General features: G+C 43.5%; 1 protein-coding gene across 1 annotated transcript in view; it reads left to right on the top strand.

Annotated features, from left to right (window-relative positions):
• The first annotated feature begins 470 nt into the window (after positions 1 to 470).
• The window catches only part of BEND4 (BEN domain containing 4), an 84,174-nt gene continuing 58,842 nt past the window's right edge, over positions 471 to 25,802 (top strand). Inside the window, exon 1 of the mRNA XM_004703147.4 lies at positions 471 to 564. Within this exon, the coding sequence (XP_004703204.2) occupies positions 471 to 564 (94 nt within the window). The remainder of the gene's footprint in view (positions 565 to 25,802) is intronic.

Genomic DNA, 25,802 nt, shown 5'->3' with positions numbered 1-25,802 from the left:
GATCCATGGAGCAAGATGTGCTCATTTCCTCAATGTCCCCATTCCCCAACCTCCCTCTTGGGATCCCTCAGAGCCACAGAGAAATTTCTACAAGTTCATGAAAGCTATGGAAGTTCATGTTCTTCACATTTTAAAATATTGACAGGAATGGCAGAAGATAGGTCAACTGCTATTCCAAAGCTTCCAACAAATAAGCAGACAAAAAGACAACACCAAGAAGACCAAATGCAACCAGAGCTTAGCGCTCGGTCACTCCTCCACTTCCCAGAATTCAAAAGCTCTGGAGCCACTGGCCAACGGGCAGCCTTCGGAACATCGGTGGGCGCACCCTTGGCACACAAGTGAGGTCATTCTCCCAGAGGATACCATCACCACTGGCTGCGATGAGATTCCTCAGGGTGTTGTTTGGGGCACTGCATGTCCACTGAGAAATGAGGAGAAAAGGGATAGGGCACACACCAAATGATACCATGACCTGCCGTCGAAGTTGTGGAGTCACCTTTGAGAACTCCAATAAGCAGCTACTGAGTCATTTTCCAAAGCGGGCAAAAGCATGTAGTCAAGGTGGGAATGAGAACAGGGACTCGGAGTGCCTTCATTTGTATCCATACACTGGTGTGCCCGGGAAGCTCCGGGTAAGAGCGTGACCCATTGGGCAGAGGGAGAAGGGAACCAGTGGAAAAGTCTAAACTTATGAGGATGGTGGGATCACCGGATCTTGGAGAAAATAGATAAGTAAGTAGATAGGTGGATGAATGAATGGATTACTTAATACATGGATAGAGAGATGCATAACTAAATAAATCTCTCATTGCAGAGAGAGATGGCAGCGGACCTGCCACTATGGGCTGGTACAAGGGAGCAGAAACAAATCGGTGACTGCCAGGGCAGCAAGCAAACAGAGCACGATGCCCAGGAGGTGATGGGCTTGGAAGCGTTCCAAATCCCTGCTTAAACTCCGGGGAATTGTCCTTTCCCCACCCCCAATACCCGCCAGAGAAGTGCATCTGTAATCTTATAATTAAAGTCCAAAGGCAAAATAGATTTTGTTTTATAGCCAAATTACAAAAAGATATATTTTCTCTTAAGAGGTGGATATTTATAAAAGGAAGGAGTCCCTTTGCCTTGGAGGAATTCACCCTCCATCCACCCATTTAACAGGCAAAGACAGTGCTGGGCACTATTCTAAGGTGCTATGGTGGCACAGTGGGTTACAAATTGGGCGGCTAATCATAAAGTCAGCAGTTTGAACCTACCAGATGCTCCAAGGGAGAAAGACGAGGCTTTCTGTTCCTGTACAGAGTTACAGCCTCAGAAACCCACAGGGGCAGTTCTATTCTGTCCTATAGGTTTGCTATGAGTCAGAATCAACTCGGTGGCTGCCAGTTTGAGTTTTTTGGTATTGTTTAGCACTGTTCTAGGTGCTAAGGATGCTACAGCTAACAAAAATCTCTTCCTTTGTGGAATTTACATGCCAGCAAGGAGAGACAGACAATGGAGTGTTAGGGTTTGAACTGTGCGGACATCCTAACACCCAGAACCTTTGAATGCGACCTTATTTGGAAATAGGGTCTTTGAAGGTATAACCAGGATGAAAGTAGAACTGACTTAAGTACGGGCCCTGTGCCAACATAAAATTTCTTAATATGGTTCTTCTACCCATGTTCCTCTAACTAAATGATTGGGCGGGGCCAGTGCAAAGAGAGGGTATAAAGTACTCGCAGAGGGGCTGGCTCAGTTTGGGTGGCCAGTCTTTTGTGTGTAAGAAAGCCACTGCAGAAGTGATAGGGAGACAATTCCCAGGACCATCCAGGAAGACACGTCAGCAGAGCACGTTCCTTAGAGATGCCTGCCTGACGTGGCAAAGGCCATCCCACGCTGAGACCAGAGACCCCAGAACAGAGATCTTGAAACTGTGAGGCAGAACAGTGGGCTGGATTCCTGGCCCAGAGAACAAGGCAGAGGCCCAGGGACCATGTGGCTGAGAGGAGGAGGACCAGAAGGAGAGTTGGCTGCTGGCTGAGAAGAGGTGCTGCTGCGGACCAAAGACTGTGTCCTTCCTGTCTTGTGGTCCTGACTTGTGGTAACCTGTTACCTTCCCTAACAAACCCGCAGAACGGTGAGTCTTGCCTTTGACTCTGTGTTGCCATTGCAATAGATGGGTAAAACCCAACAGAAAACTAGAGCGACATGAGAGGAACAGTTAGTACCAGAAGAGGGAAAAGAAAGATGTCTGGCCTCTGCCTTGTGGCAAATGGTGTTGGGCTAGTGCCCAGATGGGTGCTCCTTCTCCCTTGTGTAGCCAGAGAAGATTGGATATGAGCTCCATTTGATTTCTGAGCCTCTAACCAGTGACTGGTATCCTTATCAGGAGAAGGAGGCTTAGAGACACAAAGATACATACAAAGAGAAGAGGAGCTTGTGACGACACACTCACTGCCACTGAGTCAATTCCAACTCATTAGGACCCTAAAGGACAAAGTAGAACTGTCCCTTGGGGTTCTGAAAGTCTTAAATCTGTATCAGGACAGACAGCCTCATCTTTCTCTCATGGAGCAGCTGGCGGGTTCAAACCACTGAACTCAATGTGTAGCCCATTATGTCCCCAAGGCTCCTTATGTGAAGACAGAGGCAGAAATCAGGGTGATGCAGCTGCAAGCAAAGGAATTCTGGTGACCATCAGAAGCTAGGAAGAGGCAAGGAAGAATTTTCTTCTAGAACCTCCTGAGAGAACATGGCTCTGCTCTGTTCTGGATTACCTTCCAGAACTGTGAGAACTGCTTTCATTAATTTTAAGCCACCAAGTCTGTAGTCATTTGTTGTGTCAGCCCTGAGAACCTAAGGCACAAAAGAAATGATGGGGACATATATTAGAAAGTGCCAAAGGTTTTAGAAAGAAATGAGGCGGGGAGAGGGTCGGTGAGGGTGACAATCCGGTAGGACTGAGAAGGTGACATCTGATCAAAGACTTAACGGAGCTGAAGGAGCAAATCATGTGGAAGAGAGTTCTAGGCAAACCCCTTGAGTACCCAAGAAACAGCAAGGTCCATGTGGATGGAGGGGGCTGAGCATGCGAGGATGAGATCGGAGAGGTGAGGATAAGCAGGGGCAATAAGAAGGGCCACAGAGGAGCTAAAGTTCCACTGGAAAGCACCTCAGAAGAAAGGCCTAGCAATGTACTTCTGAAAATGCAGTCACTGAAAACCCAATGGAGCAGTGCTAGTCTGTCATCCAAGGAGCCCTGGTAGCATAACAGGTTATGTGTTGGACTGTTAACTGCAAGATCAGCAATTTGAAACCACTCATTGATCTGGGGGAGAAAGATGAGGCTTTCCACTCCTTTAAAATTTACAGTTTCAGAAAACAGTAGGGGAAGTTCCAATATGTCCTATAGGGCACTATTGGTCTGAATAAACTCTGTGGTGATGAATTGTTGACTCTGTCTCCATGGGGTCCCCAGAGAGAGGGAATAAACTTGATAGCAAGAAGTTTAGAAGTCCTTGGGCAACACACACAGTGCATCACTCGACTACTCACCAGAAGCTTGGCAGTTCTAATCCATTTCAGAAGAGAGTCCTGAAAATGTGCTGTCTGGTGGGCACCACCTTGAATGCTCATCTACTGGGCAACCTTGCGCGTGCCGGCAGCTGGAGTCAACTTGATGGCCACTGGTTTGGTTTGGGTTGTGCAGGCATTGTGCCGATGACCTTACCTGGAACAACAGAGGGTACAAGGTGGGTTTAAGCAGAGAAGTGACAAGATCCCACTTGCTTTTAAAAAGCATCACTCTGGCCACAGCTGTACAGGTGGTAGATACATTGGACATGAAGACACGCACCAACACACACATATACACACACACACAAGGAAAGACTTAAACTTGCATAGAGTTCCCACCCATCTGCCCCCCCAACTTCCATATTCCCACTGAGATTTTCAAAACTAGGCTGAGAGGTCACTGTACAGAAATGAATAAAGATGCTTTTCCGTCCTTTCAAACATACTTCAGAGATGCGCCGGGTAATCGAGGAATAGCATCAAGAGTTGCCTCTCAATAATAAATCCTATTAACGTGTGTCCAAAGCCAAACTCAGAGCTGAGGGAGAGAGGTCTAAGGGAATCTAAGAGGAGAAGAAAGGAGAAATAACTGGATCTGCATCTGACCCACATCCTTAAATTCCATCCTGATGAAGCAACAAGGGATGCCTGACTGCAGGCTGCATTACGCTGTCCTCTAGGAGCCGAGCACTTACTCTGATATTTGATGGTGACCTTTGGTTCCAGAGATTCCAGGACAATCAGTTTCTTTTATGAAGTCCCATTAGCCATGAACCATAAAATGTCCCCGAAGAGCTCCCCATGAAGCAGTGAAGAGAAAGCATCAGGGTTTGTAACACAGAAAGGAGGAGAGATGATGCCTGGGGGAGCACGAATCACCTTCCAGAGTGTCAAGGGGGAGGGCAAAAGAGAGGGTCAGGAGTGTGTGCGGGAGTTCATTCCTGGCTGGAACCACTGATCCTAATTCATTGATTCTAACTCATTGTGACCTGACATCGGGTTTTGGAGGCTGTCAATCTTGACAGGAAGAGGCAGTCTTATCCTTTACCCCAGGAGTGGCTGGCGTGTTTGCACAGCTGATCTTGTTGTTAGTAGTCCAGTGCTTACCCTGTAGCACCACCAGTGCTCTTTGATCCTACCTAAACAGTGTTACCTAAGCAGTGGTTTGGGGTAAGCAGTTTTATAGGAAGGGCAGGAGACCCTAATTAAGTGAGACGTCACATCCCAGGTATTTCACAGGGTACAGGCACCCAGAAAGGCCAGTTCCCTTCTTTCTCCCTGTGGTCCTCTTTTAGGAAGCCCTCCCTGGCCAAGCTGTATGATATATCCCATGGCGTAAATCATGCCCACAAACACAGGTGTGCGCACATAGAACATCAAGAAGATCAGAGGATTTGCAGTCAGTATCTCTGGATGGGGTGTTATGAGTAATGGCTTTTCACTGTGGCTCATCTATATCTCTTTCCTCTTCTACACTAAATATGGATTGTTCCTCTCTTAAGGCAGGGGACCAGTATGATGTTATACAAAGGTTTCTAATAGCAATTGTTCACGTGAAGAAGAAAATGAATAGCTAAGGTTTGTCTTCTAAACTGCTTTACTCCTGGATGGCCACATGGCTGCTGCCCATGGCTCACGTTAATCAGTCTAAGATCTGGGGCCTGCTTAGGGAGGATTGGGAGTGGTTCCCACATGGCATAGGGTTAGAAATCAGACCATGTCAGCCACAACTCTTCGAAAAACAACCCTGTTGTGGAACCGTGAGCTTCAATTCTGCAGACCAGGTACCTGGCTACGGAGCTAAGGAAACAGCTTCTGGCTATTCCTGGGTAGCAAAACAAAGGGCTAAACGGTTGCTGCATTTTGCTTTCTATTCTCCCCTCCCCTCTCTTTCTTCCCCCACCGGAGGCGTTTTTATTGCATTTACATGTCCCGCCTTCCCCACCATTGTTAGATACTGGGTATTTGGGGTGATAATTGGTCAGAGGTTGCCAGGGCATAAAAAGTCACATTTGAACTTGACCAAGAAGAAAACTCAACAACTGTATGTGACAACATAATGCTTTCCTCCTAGGGAGGGTGTAAATGTGAGTTGTTTGGATTGAATATGGAGCAGAATGATAAGTGGATATCCTCTTGCAATGTATGCATATAGGAGAGGACTTCAAAGGCTTTGGGAAATTGAATTAGAAAATAATACATTTCTATGGAATTTTATTTTTCCATGAACTTTTCGGAACCCCTTCATAGATGCCAGGCAGCCAAGGAATGGACAGCTATGGGCTCCAGTGGCAACTATTTTGTGCTTCTTGTCCCTGGAGCATAATTTCAACCCATGGCTATTTTGGACTCGGATCCAGCAGTCATAATGCTCATTTTTTGTCAACAGTATTGGGTCCAAAGAGGGGAGCATATGTCCTGAAGTAAATCAGGGTAGTCTTTCCCTGGGATTTACGTTCACCACTCCATGGCAGAGTTCCCTCTTGCTAGGGCACTACACTGAAGCTTGGAGGGGCTCTGCCCCCTGGCATGTGGACACGGCGTAAATCTTCAATAGAAGATAACGGAGACATTTCTCAAAGGAAGTCTACTTTCAACAAATGGGGCCGGTAAAACTGGATCTTTGTCTACAAAAGAATCAAACACAATCTATACTTTGCTCCATGCCCCCAAAACAAGATGGATTAGAGGCCTAAATCCAGAAGCATAAGGATCCTCGAAGAGAAAATTAGGGCAAACTTAAGGATGCGATTTCAGGACATAGACATACTACCAAATGTAATAAAAGTAAACAGACACAGTAGAAGACAAAACAGACGACTAGGACTATTAAAAATTAGACACTTGTGTGCATCAGAAGACCTCATCGATGAGAGAAAGGAGAGCCCATGGATTGGGAAAAAATGTTTCACCAGACAAGGGATTAGTTAACTAAAATCTATAGAATTCTACAATACCACAATAAGAAAAAACAAATGATCCAATTAAAAAGTGGGCAAAGGACATGAACAAACAGTTCAACAAAAATGACACTCAAATGGCTAGAAACACATGGAAAAATGCCATGATCAGGAGCCATCTGGGAGGTGCAAATCAAAACAATGGTGAGCTATCACCTTACACCCAGAACAATAAAAATAACAATCATAAAATAATAAATGCTAGAGAGGATGCCGGAGAGATTAGAGCTCTTACACACTGCTGTTGGGCTTGTAAAAATGTGTTGTTAACCATTGTGGCAAGTAGTACGGTGCTGCCTAAAACAGCTGGGAATAGAAATGCCATGTGGCCCAGCAATACTTCTGCTGGGTATACACCCCAAAGAAGAGACATATTACAAACAGACATATGTTCTCCCATGTTCATCACAGCACAGTTCAAAATAGCAAGAAGTTGGAAAAAGTTTGGATGCCCCTAAGTGAAAGAATGGAAAAAGAAACTATGATGCATACATGCATACAATGAAACACTATACACCCCTAAAATATGGTGATGAAACCACAGAACACCTCATGACACGGATGGACCTGAAAACCATTACGCTACTCAAACTTCGCCGCAAAAAGTCAAATATTGCATGCACGAGACCACTATTCTAAGGATAAACACCAAGACCAAGGTAGGCATCTGTCCTCAGGTCATGTAATCTTATCTGGTCTCCCAAGCAACGAGGTGGTATGCCTGCCAACTGCTCACCCCCTTATTTGTACAACTTAAAAATGACTTCGACGGATGAGGCCTCACCTCAGCTGGGGTCAATTCCTCATGTTAGGGGGAGAGGGAGAAGACCGATCGGTTCCTGCCAAATAACATTGTCCTACGGTCACCCCAAACCAACAGACACAAGAGTACTTAGTGAAGCGTAGTGGAAATGTAAGTCCAAAGTATGGGGTGGGGGGGTGGGGGGGTGGATACGTCCCTCTTGAAGTAGGTGATTTCAGCTCCACTTGTGGATAAACCAGGTGACCCTACTAAATGTGCCCACATCACTGTAGATATGGGTGCTATATCAACGTATGGTGAAGAAATCAGATGTTGCCTATCAGAAAGATAACTTGCCTTAAAAGAAGCAGCCATCTAAGCGAGGTTTCCGCTAAATCCATATAGAAGATAGAAGCGTAAAGCCTGTGTAATCCAAGAGTTGCAAATTTTAAAAGGGAGGGAACAGTTATTAGAGTGTAAATTCTCAGCATCCTGTTCGAAGGTTATAAGGGACAGTGAAAGCCCAAAATCCATTTTCAAGGGTCCTCACATGAATTAAGCCTCTGGTGAATCCCCTCCGACCATAGGCCAGGGACGTAAATAGCCTGCTTTCAGTCAGAGCGTACTGGAAAGTGGACTAATGAAGACGTAGTCAGGTTAAAAATGTAACACCTTCTATCATTTGTTTTCCCTTCTGACCTATTTTAAATTTGTTCTAGTTTGTAAGGTTTTCTGCTTTTCTTCTGATGGCGTTTTCCCTCTGATTTACTTTCTTATTGCTGCTGGGGTTTGTTGTTGGTGTTTCTGCTTGGGTTGTTGTTGTTTTGTATATTTTTCAGTATATAAAGTCCACGATAGGTAAATCCATAGAGAACGTAACTGGATTAACAGTTTCACAAGGGTTGTGGCAGACAACCTTGGGAGGAAACGGGGAGCTAATAATAAAGAGTACAAGAAAGAAGAAAATCATAGTAAGATTATGGTGGTGACTGCACAACTCTGTTTAATATGATGAAACCATTCCATTGTAAAGAACGGGAAGCATTTGAAAAAGAACAACAACAAAATAATTGCCTGGATGACAGCAGGTGGAAACACCAAATGATGCGGAGCATATGTTTATGTATTTCTTGGCCATTTTGTGCATAATATTCGAAGAAATTGTTATTCAATTCTTTTTCCTATCTTTACTTGGATCATTTGACTCTTTCTTGTTGGATGGTAAGTGTTCTTTATATATCCTGTTTCCTCGAAAATAAGACAGTGTCTTATATTAATTTTTGCTCCCAAAGATGTGCTAAGTCTTATTTTCAGGGATGTCTTATTTTTCCATGAAGAAGAATACGGTACACATTTATTATTGAACCAAAAAAAAGGAAATTTATTACCTGTATACAGTATGGTAGTAGTTGTCATCACAAACCAGCATAACCTGACAAACTGTGAATCCTACTGTATCAAGAATTTCTTGTTACTACCATTATTTCCATGTACAACAATCTATGGTACATTTACTCATTTATTCAATGACAGTCATGTCATCATCTTCTGGAACATCATCATAACAATCCAAACTCTTATTTTCAGGGAGGTCTTATTTTCAGGGGGATGCCTTATATTTCAGCGAGAGGCAAAACTGTTAGTAGGTTTTATTTTCCGGGGATGTCTTACTTTCGGGGAAACAGGGTAGTTCTTGATATTAGGTCCTTATCACATAGATGATTTACAAATGTTTTCCCCAGATCGACAGATTTTCTTTTAACTCTTTTGATGAGAGTGCTGAGGTAGTTAGTTTATTGTGCCAACCTGGCCAATAAACACATGTGGAATTAATTGAAGGGCAGAGAAATAAATGGCTCAGCGAGCCTCGCCTCTCGTCTCTTGCTCTTTGATCATCGGACCAGTGTGCGGCTGCCTTGCTTGTTTTGTGCCTCAATTTGCAAGCTACACTGCATGTGGGACACCTAACCCGTGGACTGTGTCACTGTAATTTGAGGTTCCTTCAAGACCTGGTTCGCCACACAATTGGAATTTACATCTCTTGAGCTGGGGACTGTCAGACCCTGTCATCTGGCTGACTGTTGGTGACCTGCCTTGCTGTTTGCTGCCTGTGCCCAGATAGCCTGAATTGCTCTACAGAGGACTACCTGGTGGCCCTCAAGACTTGAAGGACTGCAAGTATCTAACAACTCTCTCACAAGAGTGAGTTGCACTGAGCCATTTGTACTGCTTTATAATTTAGCTGTTTATTTCTTGTTATATATCTATCTGTATAAATATAAATATATATATTTTATATATAAAATTATTAGCAGTCTGGTTTTGTCTCTCTAGAGAACCCTGTCTAACACAAGTGCCAAAATGTTTTTAACTTTGAAAAAATGCAGAAGAAGACCTCTAGACCCACAGGGGCACAGGACGGATGGGAGGAAGTCTTTGAAGTCTTTGGTTCAAGTACGACAGCAATTGTGTGCGTTACTTCCGTATCCCTCCCAGGTAAATCCGTGAATGCATCTCCTTGTCTCCTTCAGCCGCTCTGCGTTGGGTTCAGTGATGATCTTCACAACCAAAAAGATTCAGGTGCAATAAATACCAATAACCAAACCTGTTGTGACACAGAATGGCTTCCAACTCGGGTGACTGCTGGTCTGTTGTTTCCTGGGCTGTGGTCTTGATGGAAGCAGAATGCCACGCTTTCCTTCCGTGACACTGCTGGATGGGTTCCAGCCACTAACCTTTTGGTGAGCAGTCAAGCACGAACCCTGTGCACACGCTGGGGACTTTTCCCCTGCAGGAACTCTGAGAAAGAGGCACTGTATCCAAGCCCAGGTTTCTTTGTCCTGTAGGAAAGCCTAACGAGTTTATTTTTTATTCCACTTCACACTGAGAGTTTCCCTGTTTTGAGTGTATCTTCAATTGGTGTTAAAAGGCCTTAGGATTACAATGAGGCATCAAATGGAGAATGTAAACATTTTGTCATCAGGCCAACCATTTAAACGTGTCTCACAGCAACAATTGTTGTTAAGATAGACTCCTGTTTCTCCTGTGGAATTCCCTGGCAACTGAACATAAATAAAGAAACCAGCCACGGGCAGGGCCCGCAGCGTCACGGGGCCACTGGGGTGAGGACATTCTCCTCCGGGCTCGGCCGAGAACAGCATTTCCTGTGCCACCTCAAAGACCCCGGCACCTGACAGGGGTGCTACCTTGACAAATATGCAGAGTGTAGTCTCGCACCAGAGGAATTACCAAAGAGGCTAAAAACAGAAGCCTGCACTGCATAATCTCTAACCTCGGGGGACGACAAAACCAGAGAATTGCTGTGTCAATCGCATGTCCTTGTTAGGCGCATTATCCTAAGCGCAGAGGTTTTCGTGCTGAACGCCACACTGCACTAACATTTCCCGGCACCTGCTGTTGAAATATTGAATTCCACAGGCGTTCATTTTTTGCTTTTGATCATTACTGTTTTGCTCATTTACCCGTAAACGTGAGCTACTGAGCTGAGTTTAAATTAAATTGCTAAGGTTAAAACCTGAGGCCATCCTGCTAGGGGTTAAGCTGGTCGCCCAGAGAGGCCCTTGGTGTAGAATTAAGTGATAATAGTAATCATTACTATTATTTCTACCTTTGGATACCAACAGGGAAGATGATTTCATGATGATTCGTTTGGGCTCAGGTCCAAGAGAGGAAGAGAGGGGTAGAAAGAGCAGAAGTTGAACTCAAGTCCTTCAAAGAGATAACAGTTTATTTACCTGAGGGGACTTTCAAAACAAAAACAAAAACAAACTCACTGCCGTGGAGTCGGTTCTGACTCAGGGTGACCCTACAGGGCGGGCCTGAATAAATATTTCTTCAAATAATATATACAAATGGCCAAGAAATAAATAAAAATATATTCTGCATCATCATCATTTCCACCTACGGTCATTCATTCAATTATTTTGTTGGTGTTTTTCAATTGCCCTACAGTGGGTTTCTAAGACTGTAACTGTTTATGGGAAGAGAAAGCCTCCTCTTTCTCCCCGGAACAGTTGGTGGTATCAAACCGATGACCTCGAGGTTAGCAGTCCAACACATAATCACTAGGCCACCAGGGCTCCTGTTTAGGGGCTTATGGGAGGGGAAATCAGTACTTCATCCAGTGGCAACCCACCAGATAGAAAAGGATCCACTCAGGGGGTAGCTGAGGTGACTTTTTTTATATCAGGTATGACATGAATTGCTGAAAGTATTTGTACCATGACTTGAGGTGCCTGAAACTGTTTGTGAGACGACTAAAACTATTTGTACCACATTGTTCTCTGTGATAAAGAAGGAGAAAAAGAGTCATGGGCCTCTGATTGCCGGTCTGGCCATCTACACACCCGGGCAGTAAATCGGTGAGCAAACAGACACAGGGGAATGCCTGCTTGGTGATCCAAGCCTTGATTCCTCTTGCTGCCCAGGCTGAGGAAGTCAGAAGATATGCCCCAGAGCGATATTCCCGAGTGTGGGTGGTAAAAAGAGCTCTCATGAAGCTGGGAATTTTAGAACTTGCCCTCTCCTGTCAAAACGCTCAGTCTCTCGTAAGACACTTCTGTGAGGGGAACTGCTAGAACCGCCCTGCAAAGCAGTCCTCTTGGCACTTCACTCATTTTAAAAGTAGCCTAACTCCAGCAATTTTGGAAACGGAATTATTTTCTAAAACCCAGAAGAGCAAAAACTTGAGAGCCTCTGAGACAGGGACAAACAGGAGCTTGTTAAAAATCGAGTAACAGTGCAGTGTGGGCTGCCTTCCATTTACCAGCACATTATCAGTCCCCAGGGAGGAGAGAGAAAGGATGCCCCTGTGACTACTTAGAACGAGGCACTCCCTGGAGGCTGCTCCCTGAGCAGAGGGTAGGCAGGGGCAGGTGGCCACGGGGTCTCCTTGAACTGCAGTCCCAGCAGATGCATGAGGTGAGAGTGATTAGCCCAATCTCATAATTGAGGAAAATCCGACTCAGAGCAGCCTTAATCTGCCCAGGAATCTCACAGTCCAGGTGTGGTAATGCCTAGCACTGAGATACCGAAGTCACCCAGAGTCAATGTCACGTAGCTGAGGAAGAGGAGGGTAGAGAAGCCTAAGCTTCAAAGATCCCTCTCACGGGAAGTTACTCATTTTGAACTAAGATATACATGGGACCTTAATTGATAACTAAGATGATAATAGGAGGCACTGAGCAGTGCCACTGGATAAGTGTGCCTACTAACCAGAAGGGTAGCAGGTTGAATCCATCCAGAGGTACTTCAGATGTCCCTCTGGTCCCCAAAGGACACAGTCATTGAAAACCCTCTGAAGTACAATTTTACTCTGTACACATGGGTTCACCATAAGTCTGAATCAAATTGACAGCAATTAACAATCACCACGTGTCCGTCACTTTGTTGTACTGAGGAGGCTTGTGTGTTGCTGTGATGCTAAAAGCTATGTCACTGGTATGTCAAATACCAGCAGGGTCACCCAAAGTGAACAGGTTGGAGTAGAGCTTCCAGGCTAAGAACAGGCTACAAGAATGAATAGGCTGTCCACTTCAGAAGAGTTATTGTTGTGGCTGTTAAGTGCCATTGAATTGGTGCCAACTCATCGTGACCCTGTGTACAACCAAACAAACATTGTCCAGTCCTGTGCCATGGTCACAATTTTCTTATGGTTGAGCCCATAGTAGCAGCCAATGTGTCCATCTTCTTTTTTCACTGCCCCTCTACTTTATCAAGCATGATGTCCTTCACCATGGACTGGTCTCTCATGATAACATGTCTAAAGTACATGAGACAAGGTCTCACCAGCCTTGCCTCTGAGACACATTCTGACATTGCTCTTCTAAGACAGATCTGTTGGCACTCCATGGTACTTTCACTATTCTGCACCAGCGTCATAATTCAAATGCATGGGGTCTTCTTTGACCTTCCTTATTCGATGTCCAGCAGTCACATGCATAGAAGGTGACTGAAAATACCATGGCTTGGGTCAGAAGCACATTCGTTCTCAAAGTAACATCCTTGCTTTTCAACACTTTAAAGTGATCTTGTGCAGCAGATTTGCCCAATGCAATGTGTTGTGTGCTCTCTTGACGGCTGCTTTCAGGGGCATTGGTTGCAAATCCAAGCAAGATGAAGTCCTTGACAACTTCAGCCTTTCTCCTTTTATCAGGATCTATTGGTCTGGTTGTGAGAAGTTCGGATTTTTTTTAGATTGAGTTGTAATTCACACTGAAGGGTGCAGTCCTTGATCTTCGTCAGCAAGTGCTTCAAGTCCTCCTTCCTTTTAGTCAGCAAGGTTGTGTCATATGCATATCACAGGTTACTAACGAACCTTCTTCCAATCCTGATACCACATTCAGAGGAACTGATCAATGAAAATCCTACGGATACCTTCAAAACATTGTCAGTGACTGAAAGCCTAGTGGACAGAATCAGAATATTGTCAGAGATCGTGGAAAAGGATGGGCCCCTCACGTCTCATATGCCTGATGAAGAGCTGACCCTAGGGATGTGGATGGAGCAAAGCCTACAAGAATAAAGCCTGCAGGACATCCATCTGCTGATAGGACAGGACCCAAAGTGAAGAGAAATAGCTGCAAATATCAATAATTGGAACTTGGAATGTATGAAGTATGACTCTAGGAAAATTGGAAGTCACTAAAAATAAAATGAAAACAAAGATTAATGTTCTATGAGACTATACGCTCTCATAAAGATTTATAGCCCCAGAAATGCTATGTAGGTCCCCGATGAGTCAGAATGGACTCCAGGGAAGTAGGTTTGAAAAATGGATGATGGTGACAGTATGTGTTATGTGTTTAAAGCTCTTACTTGATAAAATAAGCATTAATATTGAAATTGAAATATATATCTATCTCCTAGGTGTTAGTGAGCTGAAATGGGCTGGTGTTGGCCATTTTGATTCAGAAAAGCATACGGTTTAGTACATGGGGAGTGACACAATCAACAAGAATGGCACTGCACTCATCATCAAAGGGGACTTTTCAAGATCTACCTTGAAGTGCAATGCTGTTTGTGATAGGATAATATCTATCCAAATACAAGGAAATCCAGTTAGTACAACTATTATTCAATGTATGCACCAACCACCAAAGCTAGTGTTGAAGAATTCCACAAACAAGTTCAGTCTAAAATTGATCAAACATGCAATCAAGATATGTTGATAATTATTGGTGATTTGAATGGAAAAGTTGGAAACAAAAATGGAGACATAGTAATTGGAAAACGGGGTCTTGGTGATAGGAAGGAAGATGGAGATTGCATGGAGAATTTTGCAACAGCTTGTTCATAGAAAATACCTGTTTTCAACAACACTAAAGGAAACTATACACTTGGATTCTCCAGATACACAGAATCAAACTGGCTACTTTTGTGAGAAGCAATAAGAGAGCTCAAAATCAGCAGCTAAAACCAGACTAGGGGCTGCCTGTGGAACAGATCATCAGCTGCTCAGATGTAAGTTCAGGTTAAAGCAGAAGAAAATTAAAACACGATGACAAGGGCCAAAATATGACCTTGAGTAGGTCCTACATGAAGTTTGAGAACATCCCGAGAACAGCTTTGATGCATTAAATAATACTGACAGAGACCTGATGAGCTGTGAGAAGACATCAAGAACATCGCTCATGAAGGTAGCAAAAGGCTGCTAAAAAAGACAAGAAAGAAAAGATCAGTGTGGATGTCAGAAGAGACTCTGAAACCTGCTCTTAATAGTAGAGTAGCTAAGGCAAATGGAAGAAGCAATGAAGTCAAAGAGCTGACTGGAAAATATCAAAGGGCAGCTCAAGAAGACAAAGTCAAATATGATAATGAAATGTGCAAAGACCTAGAGTTAGAAAACCAAAAAGGAGGAACATGCTCAGCTATCTAAAACTGAAAGAATTCAAAAATAGTAACAATAAGCCTTGAGTTCCAATATTGACCAAAATATTGAATCATGACAGAAGCATCAAAATTAAAAGATGGAAAGAACACATAGAGTCACTGTACCAATCATAACTAGTGGACATTCAACCATTTCAAAAAGTGGCATAAAAGCAAGAACCAATGGTACTGAAGAAATAAGTTGAAGCTGCACAGAAAGCATCAGCCAAAACCAAGGCTCTAGGAGTTGATGGGATACCAACTGAAATGTTTCAACCAGCTGAAGAAGCACTCACTTGTCTATGCCAAGAAATTTGGAAGATTTGGCCACCTGGCTGGAAGAGATCCAAAAAACGGAACTCGGCAGAATGCACAAATTATAGAACAAAGTCATCGATCGCATGTGGAAGTAAAAGTTTGCTTGAGATCATCCAACAGTTACAACAGCACATTGATAGGGAGCTGCCAGAGGTTCAGGCCAGATTCAGAAGAGGATATGGAACAAAGGCTACCATTGCTAATGTCAGAATAGTCTTGGCTCAAAGAATAGAATACCAGAAAGATACCTCCCTGCGTTTTATTGACTATGCCAAAGCATTCAACTGTGTGAGTCAAAATAAACTATGGACAGTCTTGAGGAGAATGGAAATTCCAAGACATTTCATTATGCTCATGTGGAACCTGTACCTGGATCAAGGGACAGTCCTTCGCACAGAATAAGGGAATACTACATGGATTAAAATCAGAAAAGGTGTGCATTAGGGTGGTTTCCTGTCACCATACTTATTCAATCTGGATACTGAGCAAATAATCAGAGAAGCTGTGATATGCAGATGACACAACCTTGCTTGCTGAATGTTAAGAGAACTTGGAGCACTTGCTGAAGAACATACAGGATTTCAGCCTTCCGTATGGAATACAACTCAATGGAAAGAAAATCCAAATCCTCACAGCTGGAGCAAAAAGTAACATCGTGTAAAAGGAGAAAAGATTAAAGTTGCCAAGACGTTCCTCCTGCTTGGATCTATACATAACCCATGCTCATGGAAGCAGCAGTCAAGAGATCAAATAAAGCTATGTACTAGGTAAATATGCTGGAGGAGATCTCTTTACTGTGTTGAAAAGAAAGGATGATACTTTGAGGACTAAGGTACTTCTGACCCAATACAGGGTAATTTCAAATGCACGTGAAAATTGGACAATAAATGAGAAAAAAGCAAAGAAAATGGATGCATTTTGACTATGGTGTTGGTGAGGAATATTGAAAGAACAAGCACATCTATTTTGGAAAAAGTACAGCCAGAATGCTCCGTAGAGGCAAGGATAGGGAGACTTTGACTCACGTATTTTGAACTAGTTATCAGGAGAGACCAATTCCTGAAGAGCTGGCATCATGCTCGGCAAAGTGGAGGGAGAGTGAGAAAGAGAAAGGCCCTAAGGAGACACATGGACACAGTGGCTGCAACCAGGGGCTCAAACATAAGGACAGTTGTGAGGCTGTTTCCTTCTGTTGTCAACAGGATGATGAAGAGTCAGAACTGACTCTACAGTACCTAACAACAACAACAACAAAACAGATGTTGACAATAGAATTCTCACCTCTTCATCAAGACATCCGGGTTCAATACTCGGCCAATGCACCTCAAACACTGCTTGTCTGTCAGGAGGCTTGAGTGATGCTGTGACCCTGAGCATGTCTCCGGGAAGCGTCTAGACCAGTGGTTCTCAACCTTCCTCATGCCACGACCCTTTCACACAGGTCCTCATGCTGCGGTGACCCCCAACCATGAAATTATTTTCATTGCTACTTCATTATTGTCATTTTGCTACTGTTATAACTTGGGCGACCCCTGTGAAAGGGTCTTTTGACCCCCAAAGGAGTCGTGACCCACAGGTTGAGAACTGCTGGTCTAGACTAAAACAGATTAGAGAGAAAGCCCCTCAATCAATGAAAACCTCATGAAACACAAAAGTCTGCTCCCGTGTGCATGAGATCATCATGAATTCGAGGTAGAATCAGCAGTACCTCACAAAATCAATAGACGATGATGACGATGATGATGAAGACGATGAGAGCCAATTGTTATCTGGTGTTTTCTGTGTGCCAGATACTCTTTATGTGCCAGGCATTAATCCCCTTTAACCCTCAGAACAATTCTGCCAAACTGGCTGGCCTCATTTGGCTGATTAGGAAACCAAAGTACTGAAGGTTGAGTAACTGGCACAAGGCCACACCACTGGGAAAAGCAAGTGATCACACAAAACTGATCTGAGCTGGCTGCAGAGCCCATGCTGTCTCCGCGCTCCTGTTTCTCAGACGCATGTCTGATGTGTGGGCAGCACAGTCCAGCATCGTGTAATTTTAGAATGTACCACTTTCATTCAGAACCATTCATACTACCTACTCTCTTACTGGCAGAGAGAGGGGTGGGGGGAGAGAAAGAAAATAAACATTTGGGGGGACATGAAGCTTTACAAGTTTCTATCAAAAGCAAAAATAAGGTCTTTCTCAACTAAATCCCTTAGAAAAACGTGTATAGTTAAACCAGATCCGAAACGAGGGAGAGCCGAACGTCTCGGATGGTTCTCACAAGCTGAAAACACCTGCTCCACAGGATGGAGGGCTGGGCTCCCCAAGGAGGAGTAACTGATTGCACTTAGCTTTGGAATAGTGGATAGGCTTCCTAGGGAAGCCTGGAGTTTTACTCAAAATACAGACAATTACAGACAAAATACAAAAGATTACAGACAAAGCATTACTTGCTCTGCAGAGCAGAGTATGTTTGGAGCTCATCAAGTCATTGTTTGTACAGGTGTATCTGTCCGTGAACAAACAAGTCCAGATCAATCCACCAAGTAGCAAGGAGAAAGAGCAAAGCATGAAATCATCTGACTGGTGTTTGGGGCATGCAAGAGCACATCAAGATTGCCTTCCTTTGTCCTTTTGGGTGTTTAGTTTTGTCCCAAGGTGATTTTTAGATTTATTTTTCTAGACCTGGGGGATTTTTTAAAACCCCCACATATGACTTTTTCCTAAAGGTTGAAAGAGGAATTCTTTGTTCACTTTCAGAGACTGCATCACAGCAGTTGCTTTTGTCTGCTCAGTGTGCCTCAGGATTTCACTGCTCCCCCATATGCAATTCTGACGGGCTGCTGTGTGACCTAGGCCTGGCCCAGAACAGGATCCTTTCCCACAGGATGCAGGGATTGGTCCAAATTGGGCAGCTGACTGCTCTCATTCTGATGTAGATTTTAAGCTGGGGCTGCTGGAGAAATTAGTGCTAAATAGAAACAGAAAATTCTGGAATCCGTGAATTCCCATTTCTAATTCTGAAGACTAATTCCCTCTTCATTTCTGTAAGATACTTTAGCATCCTTCCTAGCTGAGCTAACCAATCAAATTTCCTTGGTACTTATTCTGGTTTTAAGCTGGGCTTCTGTCTCTTGTATGTTGTTTTTGGTAGGTGCTGTGGAGTTGATTCCTCCCACTCATAATGACGCTATGTACAACAGAATGAAACACTGCCCAGTCCTGCACCATCCTCATAACTGCACCTATGCTTAAGCCCATTGTTGCAGCCACTGTGTCGATCCATCTTGTCAAGGGTCTTCCTCTCCTTTGCTGCCCCTCTACTTTCCCGAGAATGATGTCTCCAAGGACTGATCTCTCCTGATAGTCTCGTGTGTACAAAAGGCTGCAAGTTTAACTCACAAGTTTAAAGCCTTTCAGAAAAGGTGCCATCCCTGAGTTCTATTGTTGTTTTATACCCAGTAAACCTGTCCTTTTGTTAGTCCTAATTCTCCTCAGTTAAATTCATTTCTTTCTTTTTCCAATTTTCCATCATGTGCTGCAACTTTAGGCAGATATGGTGTCCCACTGACAGTACTTAGGCCTGTCTTTGGAAAGGCAGGATGATGCTCAGAACTATCAAAATGCTCAGGTTTCCCAATGGATACAGGACTTCCAAATGTCTACCTTGATACCATGATGTGCTTATTATAGTGATTGCTATAGAGTAGCCATGGTTCTCAGTATAGTTTTTATTAGAATCACCATCATTGCTAAAGCTCCACTCCAGATATCCTGTTTCAATGGATTTTGTGAGGGGCCTGGGTACCAGCATTTTTTCAGATTTTTCTCAGGTGATTTTTGATATTTATGTTAAGATTGACTAACTGAAAAACCTGCTTAGACATGACTTTGGCATTTGTTTACTTTTGACTCCATTAAAACAGTTTGCTCCCTTACCATGCTTGGAAAAGGAAGGGGTGCACTGGCCCTATTTAACCCTTCTTCAGCATTCTAATTAATGTGCTTGAATTCATTAAAGCATAATGGGAATTTCCATAGGTTTGATGCAAATGATTAAAGATTCCTATTCTTAAGTCTCTCACACGAAAAATAATGGCAACATATGTGCAAATGTGCTTGACACAATGGATGGTGAGTTAGTTAATTGTGCCAGCCTGGCTGATAATCACAGGTGGGGCTGGTTGAAAGGCGGAGGGATAAATGGGTGGTGAAGCCTCGCCTTTCTAGTTCTCGGGTCTCTTGTTTTGTGATGGTTGCACCGGGTGCAGCTGCCTTAGCAGTTCCCTGCTTCAGCTTGCAAGATTGACTTCCTACAAGACATCCCCAAGGAAAAGCTACATGGACCTATCCCGATGCAGCCCTGGGTGCTGGAGCAGCCGTGTGGAGACCCCTGCTAGTGCTGAGATGCTTATTCATTCACTGACTCAGCTTTCCTCCTGCAGTCGGCATCATTGCCTCTGTTTTGTGAGGTGGAGGACCTTGTGGACTGGTGTTGGGTTAATGGGTTAATGTTGGACTTGTGGGCTTGGGTAGCATTGGGTTGGGATGTTTTCGTGATGCACATTTTCTTTACATAAAACTCTCTCTTATATATGAGTCGCTGTGGATTTGTTTCTCCAAAGTACCCAGACTAATACAGATGGATTGTGATAAGAGTTGTACGAGCCCACAATAAAATGATTTAATTTTTTTAAAAAGTCTCTCACACATTGGCCCACTGGCCAGTGCCCTAGTGGGAACCCATTGTCTGCATCTCAGTGTTCGTATCTGTTATGTGTGAGTCATATTCTATAACGTACAGCTCTGAGGGCCTTGTTTTTAAAACTTGACCTTGGACCCTAGTAACCTCACTCTGGTTTATAAATATCTTTATCTAAGCATAGGACTCATATTTGTTAAGTGGAAGGGAAGCAAAGAAGAAGGCCCTCAGTGAGACAGACTGACATCAATGGGCTCAGGCGGAAGAACACTGTGAGGATGGCGCAGGAACGAGCAGCGTTTCACTCTGTTGTGCAGACGGCCACTATGGGTCAGAGCCGATGCAATGACATGCAGCAACCACAACAACAGGACTCCCTGGATGGTACAAATGATTAAGCACTCAGTTACCTGCCAAAACACTGGTGATCCAAACCAACCCGAATGTGCCTTGGAAGACAGCCTGGCGATCTGTTTCTCAAAGACTAAAGTTTTGAAAGCCCTACAGAGCAGTTTTATGCTACATATTGGGCTGCCATGAGTCACAAAGGGCAACTACCACCACCACCACATAAATGATCCCCAAGAAAATACTATTGGCACTGTCTTAAACTTTGCAGAAGACATGAACATTGATGACCCAAGATATTGCACTCTCCCACGCGCTTGCTCCTGAGGTAGATGAAGAATCAGGCTGCATGGACATGAGTAAAGTCAACAGGACAACAAGCAGATCCCTGGAGCCAAGCTAACAAACCTCCCCTTTCTAAGATAAAGCCACTTGACCAGAAATTGACCGTTATTTTAAGATTGACTGGCTCTTCACTGCCGTGGTTCCAATGCCCCATAAAGTAAATGCAAAATAGGACTGGGGCAGGATTCTTCTAAGGGAACACAGCTGCTGGTGTACGCAGCTCATGCGAGTCAACACGCCCCAGGCTTTCTTTGTGGGAGTGGGTTTTGCTACCACTTTTCTGCCTGTATATTTCCCCAATCAACCTTGCCTTACACACAGATTGCAGGTTCCAGATGGTTGCATTCCTTGGTGTTGGCACAGACAGTACCACCCACATCATATTGGACTTGAAATAATTAACCTGTAATGCTTCTGAGACACTGTCCCAGTAGTGTCAGAGTGTCCCATGGAATGTTCCCTTCTATTCAACTAAGCACTATTGTGTCATCAAGCTGATTCCAACTCACTAGAGATCTGGTTAATCAAGAAGCAATACATCACACAAAAGGGGGTCTAAGATGCCTTTCCCATTGGCACTCAGGTTAACACTTGCTTCTTGAACTAGAATGGAACGTCACTGCCTAGCCCACAGTAGATGTTTCGTACAGTATTTCATTGATTCCAGCATGCATACTTTTCACATTTTAACATCTCTGAAAGGAAGACATATCTTGTAATCAATAAGCATGCTATACTCTAATTGACTGATTTTTTTTTTATTTCATGCCATTTCCAAAATTGAGTGGAAATGGGAAATATCTTAGATGGAAGGGGATGCAGTCGTCTTTGGACATAAGTGTGAGGAGAATAATGCTTTCAGATATTCATCTTTATTAAAGCCAACCATGTGCAAGCATGTTATCTCATATTATCTGCTCTTTGGAAGAAATCAAATAAATATTGTCATTGGGAACAAAAGAATCTCATCTGACTTTTTAGGGTCAAGACTCTGAAACTGTATTTGTTAAGATTCAAGCAGCCACATCGCCCCCCTCTAACTTACCTAATCAAAATGGAGCTTATTGAAAGGATGTTGGAAACACATCACAAAATGGGTGAGAGGACTGGAAGAGTAAGGTTAGAAATGGACAAAAACCATGGCAGCAACTTGAGAGAGAGCCAAGCAACAGGGCAGCAAAGGCTGTAACAAAGCGAGAGCATTGTGGGCGTAAATGGTCTCCCAGTGTCCTCGCATCCTTTCATAAGATTCAGGGTTCTGAGAGAGAGGGTCTCCCGGTCCAAATTAGGTCATTCCTTAAGTTGTACGTGTAGCAGATTCTGAAGGATAGAACTTCTAGAAGATCTTCTTTAGCTTTCCTCATGAGGAAGAAGAATCCTGGATTTACCGTCCAACAAAAATGACATATACTAATGCAACCAAAAACAATCCCAAGGCCACTGGGTCCATTCTGATTCCTAAGGACCCAATAGGACAGAGAGGACTGCCCCTTCAGATTTTGAGACTGGGAGCAGAAAACCTCATCTGTCTCCCCCGGAAGCTAGTGGGTTTCAACTGGTGACCTTGCAGGTAGTAGTCCAATGTGTAGCCCACTGTGCTGCCAGGGTCCCTGGGGATCGGGAAAAGACCAGATCTGCAGTCAGCCAGGAGACAAAGCCTACAGCTTTCTCTTGATGATTCTCTTCTCCTTGTTTCCATCTTGGTGTTGATTTCCAACTTCACTGCCCTAACTATCTTGAGTTTATAGTTCTGTCCATAACGCCTTCAGTGTTCAGGAAAGAAACACTCTTTAGATATTGGAGGAAAGAGAAGAATCAAAAACAAAAGATTCACTTGATTAACCTGATAAGATATATTCATTACTTTGATTAAATATGTGATTAAATCTTGAACTTGAATTAAATTCTTCAGTGATTTGATTGTGACTTTAAAGACCATTTTTTGTTTTGTTTTCTTTTTATTATTTTTTAAATCATTTTATTGGGGGCTCATACAATTCTTATCACAATCCATCCATCCATCCATCGTGTCAAGCACATTTGGACATTTGTTGCCATCATCATTCTCAAGACACTTGCTTTCTACTTGAGCCCTTGGTTATCAGCTCATTTTCCCTCCCTCCTCACCCCGCCCCCACAAATCCGATAGTCTGTAACTTGTTATGAATTTGTCATGTCTTACACTGTCCAATGCTAAAACCCATTTTATAAAAATTCTTTATTTTTCAATTTTCTTCACTCTCAGGGAAATAACTCCAACATCATAATATTGGAAGAATCAATGGACAAATAAACTAATTCCTTAGCAAGAGTCAATTTTCCATTGACAGTCAATTCTGGTATTTTGCTGGGCCATTGCAAAAGGGGATTCTGAAAACTGATAGCGGCCAAGACTGTCACAAGAAAAAAGACAAACCTGCCTGAGAATGTATCAACACAAAAAAAAACATTGGACACGTGGAGAGAGCGGTTGGTAGTACTGATGGTGATCCCAACGGGATTGAACAACAGAACAGTAAGGGAAGGAAAGGGGTATATTCAAATGAGTAAGATATGTCAATAAAAACATTACTCATTAAAAAAACAGTTGGACACAAGAAATGAAGAAAGGTAAATTCGTAATCATATTTCAGGAGCGTTCACTCCTGCTGAACATTGGGTTTCAGCTCTTGTCGTCATGACTATATGAACACTAAATTCCTTTATGCTGAAGCCCAACCGAGTTGAATTTCTGTCACCTGCAACTAAGCACCCTAATGGATAGAGGATTCAATTAGTGGAAAAGAAGCCCTTGTGGCACTGTGGTTACTTGCTCAAGTGCTAATAGGAGCGTCAGCCATTCCATCCCACCAGTCACTATGAAGCAGTAGCCTCCCTAATATGTACAGCCTCAGAAACACCAGGGGGACCTTCTACTTCATCCTCTCTGGTGGCTGTGAATCAGATCAGCTCAATGACAACAGATTTTCCTCTTTGTTTTCATTCTGGGTTAAAGGAGAAATTAGATAAAGATGAAGGTGATTCTCTACTTTTTAAAGGGATATTTCCATGCCAACAAGAGCAAACACTTAAGTCAAAGGCCTAAAAAATGGCCAGAGGAAGAATAGGGAAAACTTGTGAAATTCTTTCTAAAGAAAGGATGGAGAGAGAGCCTCAGCTTTTTCTGAATAGCCCAAAGGTCAATAGAATATGCAAATTTGGGTTCAATTCAAGGAAACTTCCCACTATTCAGTGCTATACAAAAGGGCTTAGGCTGTCTCTGGGGAGAGAGGAGTGAGGTAGGGGTGCCGTTCTCATTGTAAAGACGGTGAGCAGTGAGCAGGGAACGCCTCATTGAGAAAGCGGTACTTGAGCAAACATTTGAATGAAATCATGGAGGGAGCTGATGGTTCAGTGGTAGAATCCTCTTCCATGTGAGACCCCGGTTTCATTCCTCCAAGCACCTCACACACAGCCATGAGCTTCTGTCAGTGGAAGTTTACATGTCACTATGCAGCTGAAGAAGAATGCAGCATCAGGCTAATTAGCAAACTTCAGATATGCAGATGACACAACTTTGCTTACTCAATGTGAGGAGGACTTGAAGCACTTGCTGATGAAGATCAAGGATTGCAACCTCCGATATGGATTCCAATTTAATGTAAAAAAAAAATCCTCACAAGACCAATAGGGAACATGGTGATAAACAGGAGAAACGATTGACGATTGACGTTGTCAAGGATCTTGCTTAGATCCACAATCAATGCAACAGCCCAGCAGAGAGCTCAAACGACACATTGTATTGGGTAAATCTGCTGCACAAGGCTTCTTTAAAGTGTTAAAAAGGGAGAATGTTACTTTAAAGACTAAGGTGCACCTGACCCAGGCCATGGTGTTTTCATTCCACTCATATGCATGTGAAAGTTGGACATTAAACAGTTAGAAGAGTCTTTTGGGTACCAACATGACACCTGTAAGAAGATATGGGTGAAATTTAGCCCATCAATCAGGTACCAGCCTGATGACCTACCTGGGTGTGGCCAAGATATATAGCTCACTGTAGGTCTCTCTCTCTCTCCCTATGCTGGAACCCTGCTATGTTTCCATTGACCTTGGATCCATGCAATTTTGCACCCACTGGCCTGTGATCTTCATTCTGCATCATTGCACTGGCTGTGTGAGTCTGAAGAGGGTCTTACAGACTAGTATCAGACATACAGACTTGAGATGGATTGGGCTGGGACACTTTCTGGAAATATAGTTACTTCCTGATACAAAGCTCTGTCTTATACATATATGACTGTCAATGGAGTTGTTTCTCTAGTCAACTCAGCCTAAAACACATGCATATGAATTTATATGTTGGTGAAAAATACTGCCAAGTACCATTGAGGACCAAAAGGATAAAGAAATCTGTCTTGGAAGAAGTATGATCAGGTTGCTCCTTAGAAACAAGATGGCCAGACTTTCTCTCACATACTTTGTACATGTCATCAGGAGAGATCGATCTCCGGAAAAGGACATCATGCGTTGTCAAAGAGGAAGCCCCTCGACAAGGTGGACTGACACAGTGGCTGCAACAGTGGGCTCAAACACAACACTTGTGAGGATGGCAGTGCTTCGTTCTCTTGTACGTAGAGTCGCAGTGAGTTGGGAACCAACTTGACAGCACTTAACAACACCACCGTAATGTTGAAAGAGGTTTGAGCAGAGCTTCCAAACTCAGATGTACTAAGAAGAAAGCCTTGGCAGTGGTTTCCAAATATCGGCCTGTGCAACACAAGATTCCATTGGCAACGATCGTGGGAATAATGCATGACTGGATGACATTTCATATCATACACGACGTTGCCATGAGCCTGTGGCCAACTGATAAGTAGCAGCAACAACAATTGCTAGGGAAAGAACATTTCAGGCAGAAGAATTATCGGGAGCAAGAGTGTGTTTTTTGTTGTTGTTGTTGTTGTT

Source organism: Echinops telfairi, unplaced genomic scaffold (genome assembly GCF_000313985.2).
Source record: "Echinops telfairi isolate 266 unplaced genomic scaffold, ASM31398v2 ScPeMD7_7468;HRSCAF=8506_0, whole genome shotgun sequence".
NCBI classification, from domain to species: domain Eukaryota; kingdom Metazoa; phylum Chordata; class Mammalia; order Afrosoricida; family Tenrecidae; genus Echinops; species Echinops telfairi.
This window is presented reverse-complemented; position numbering and strand designations above follow the sequence as displayed.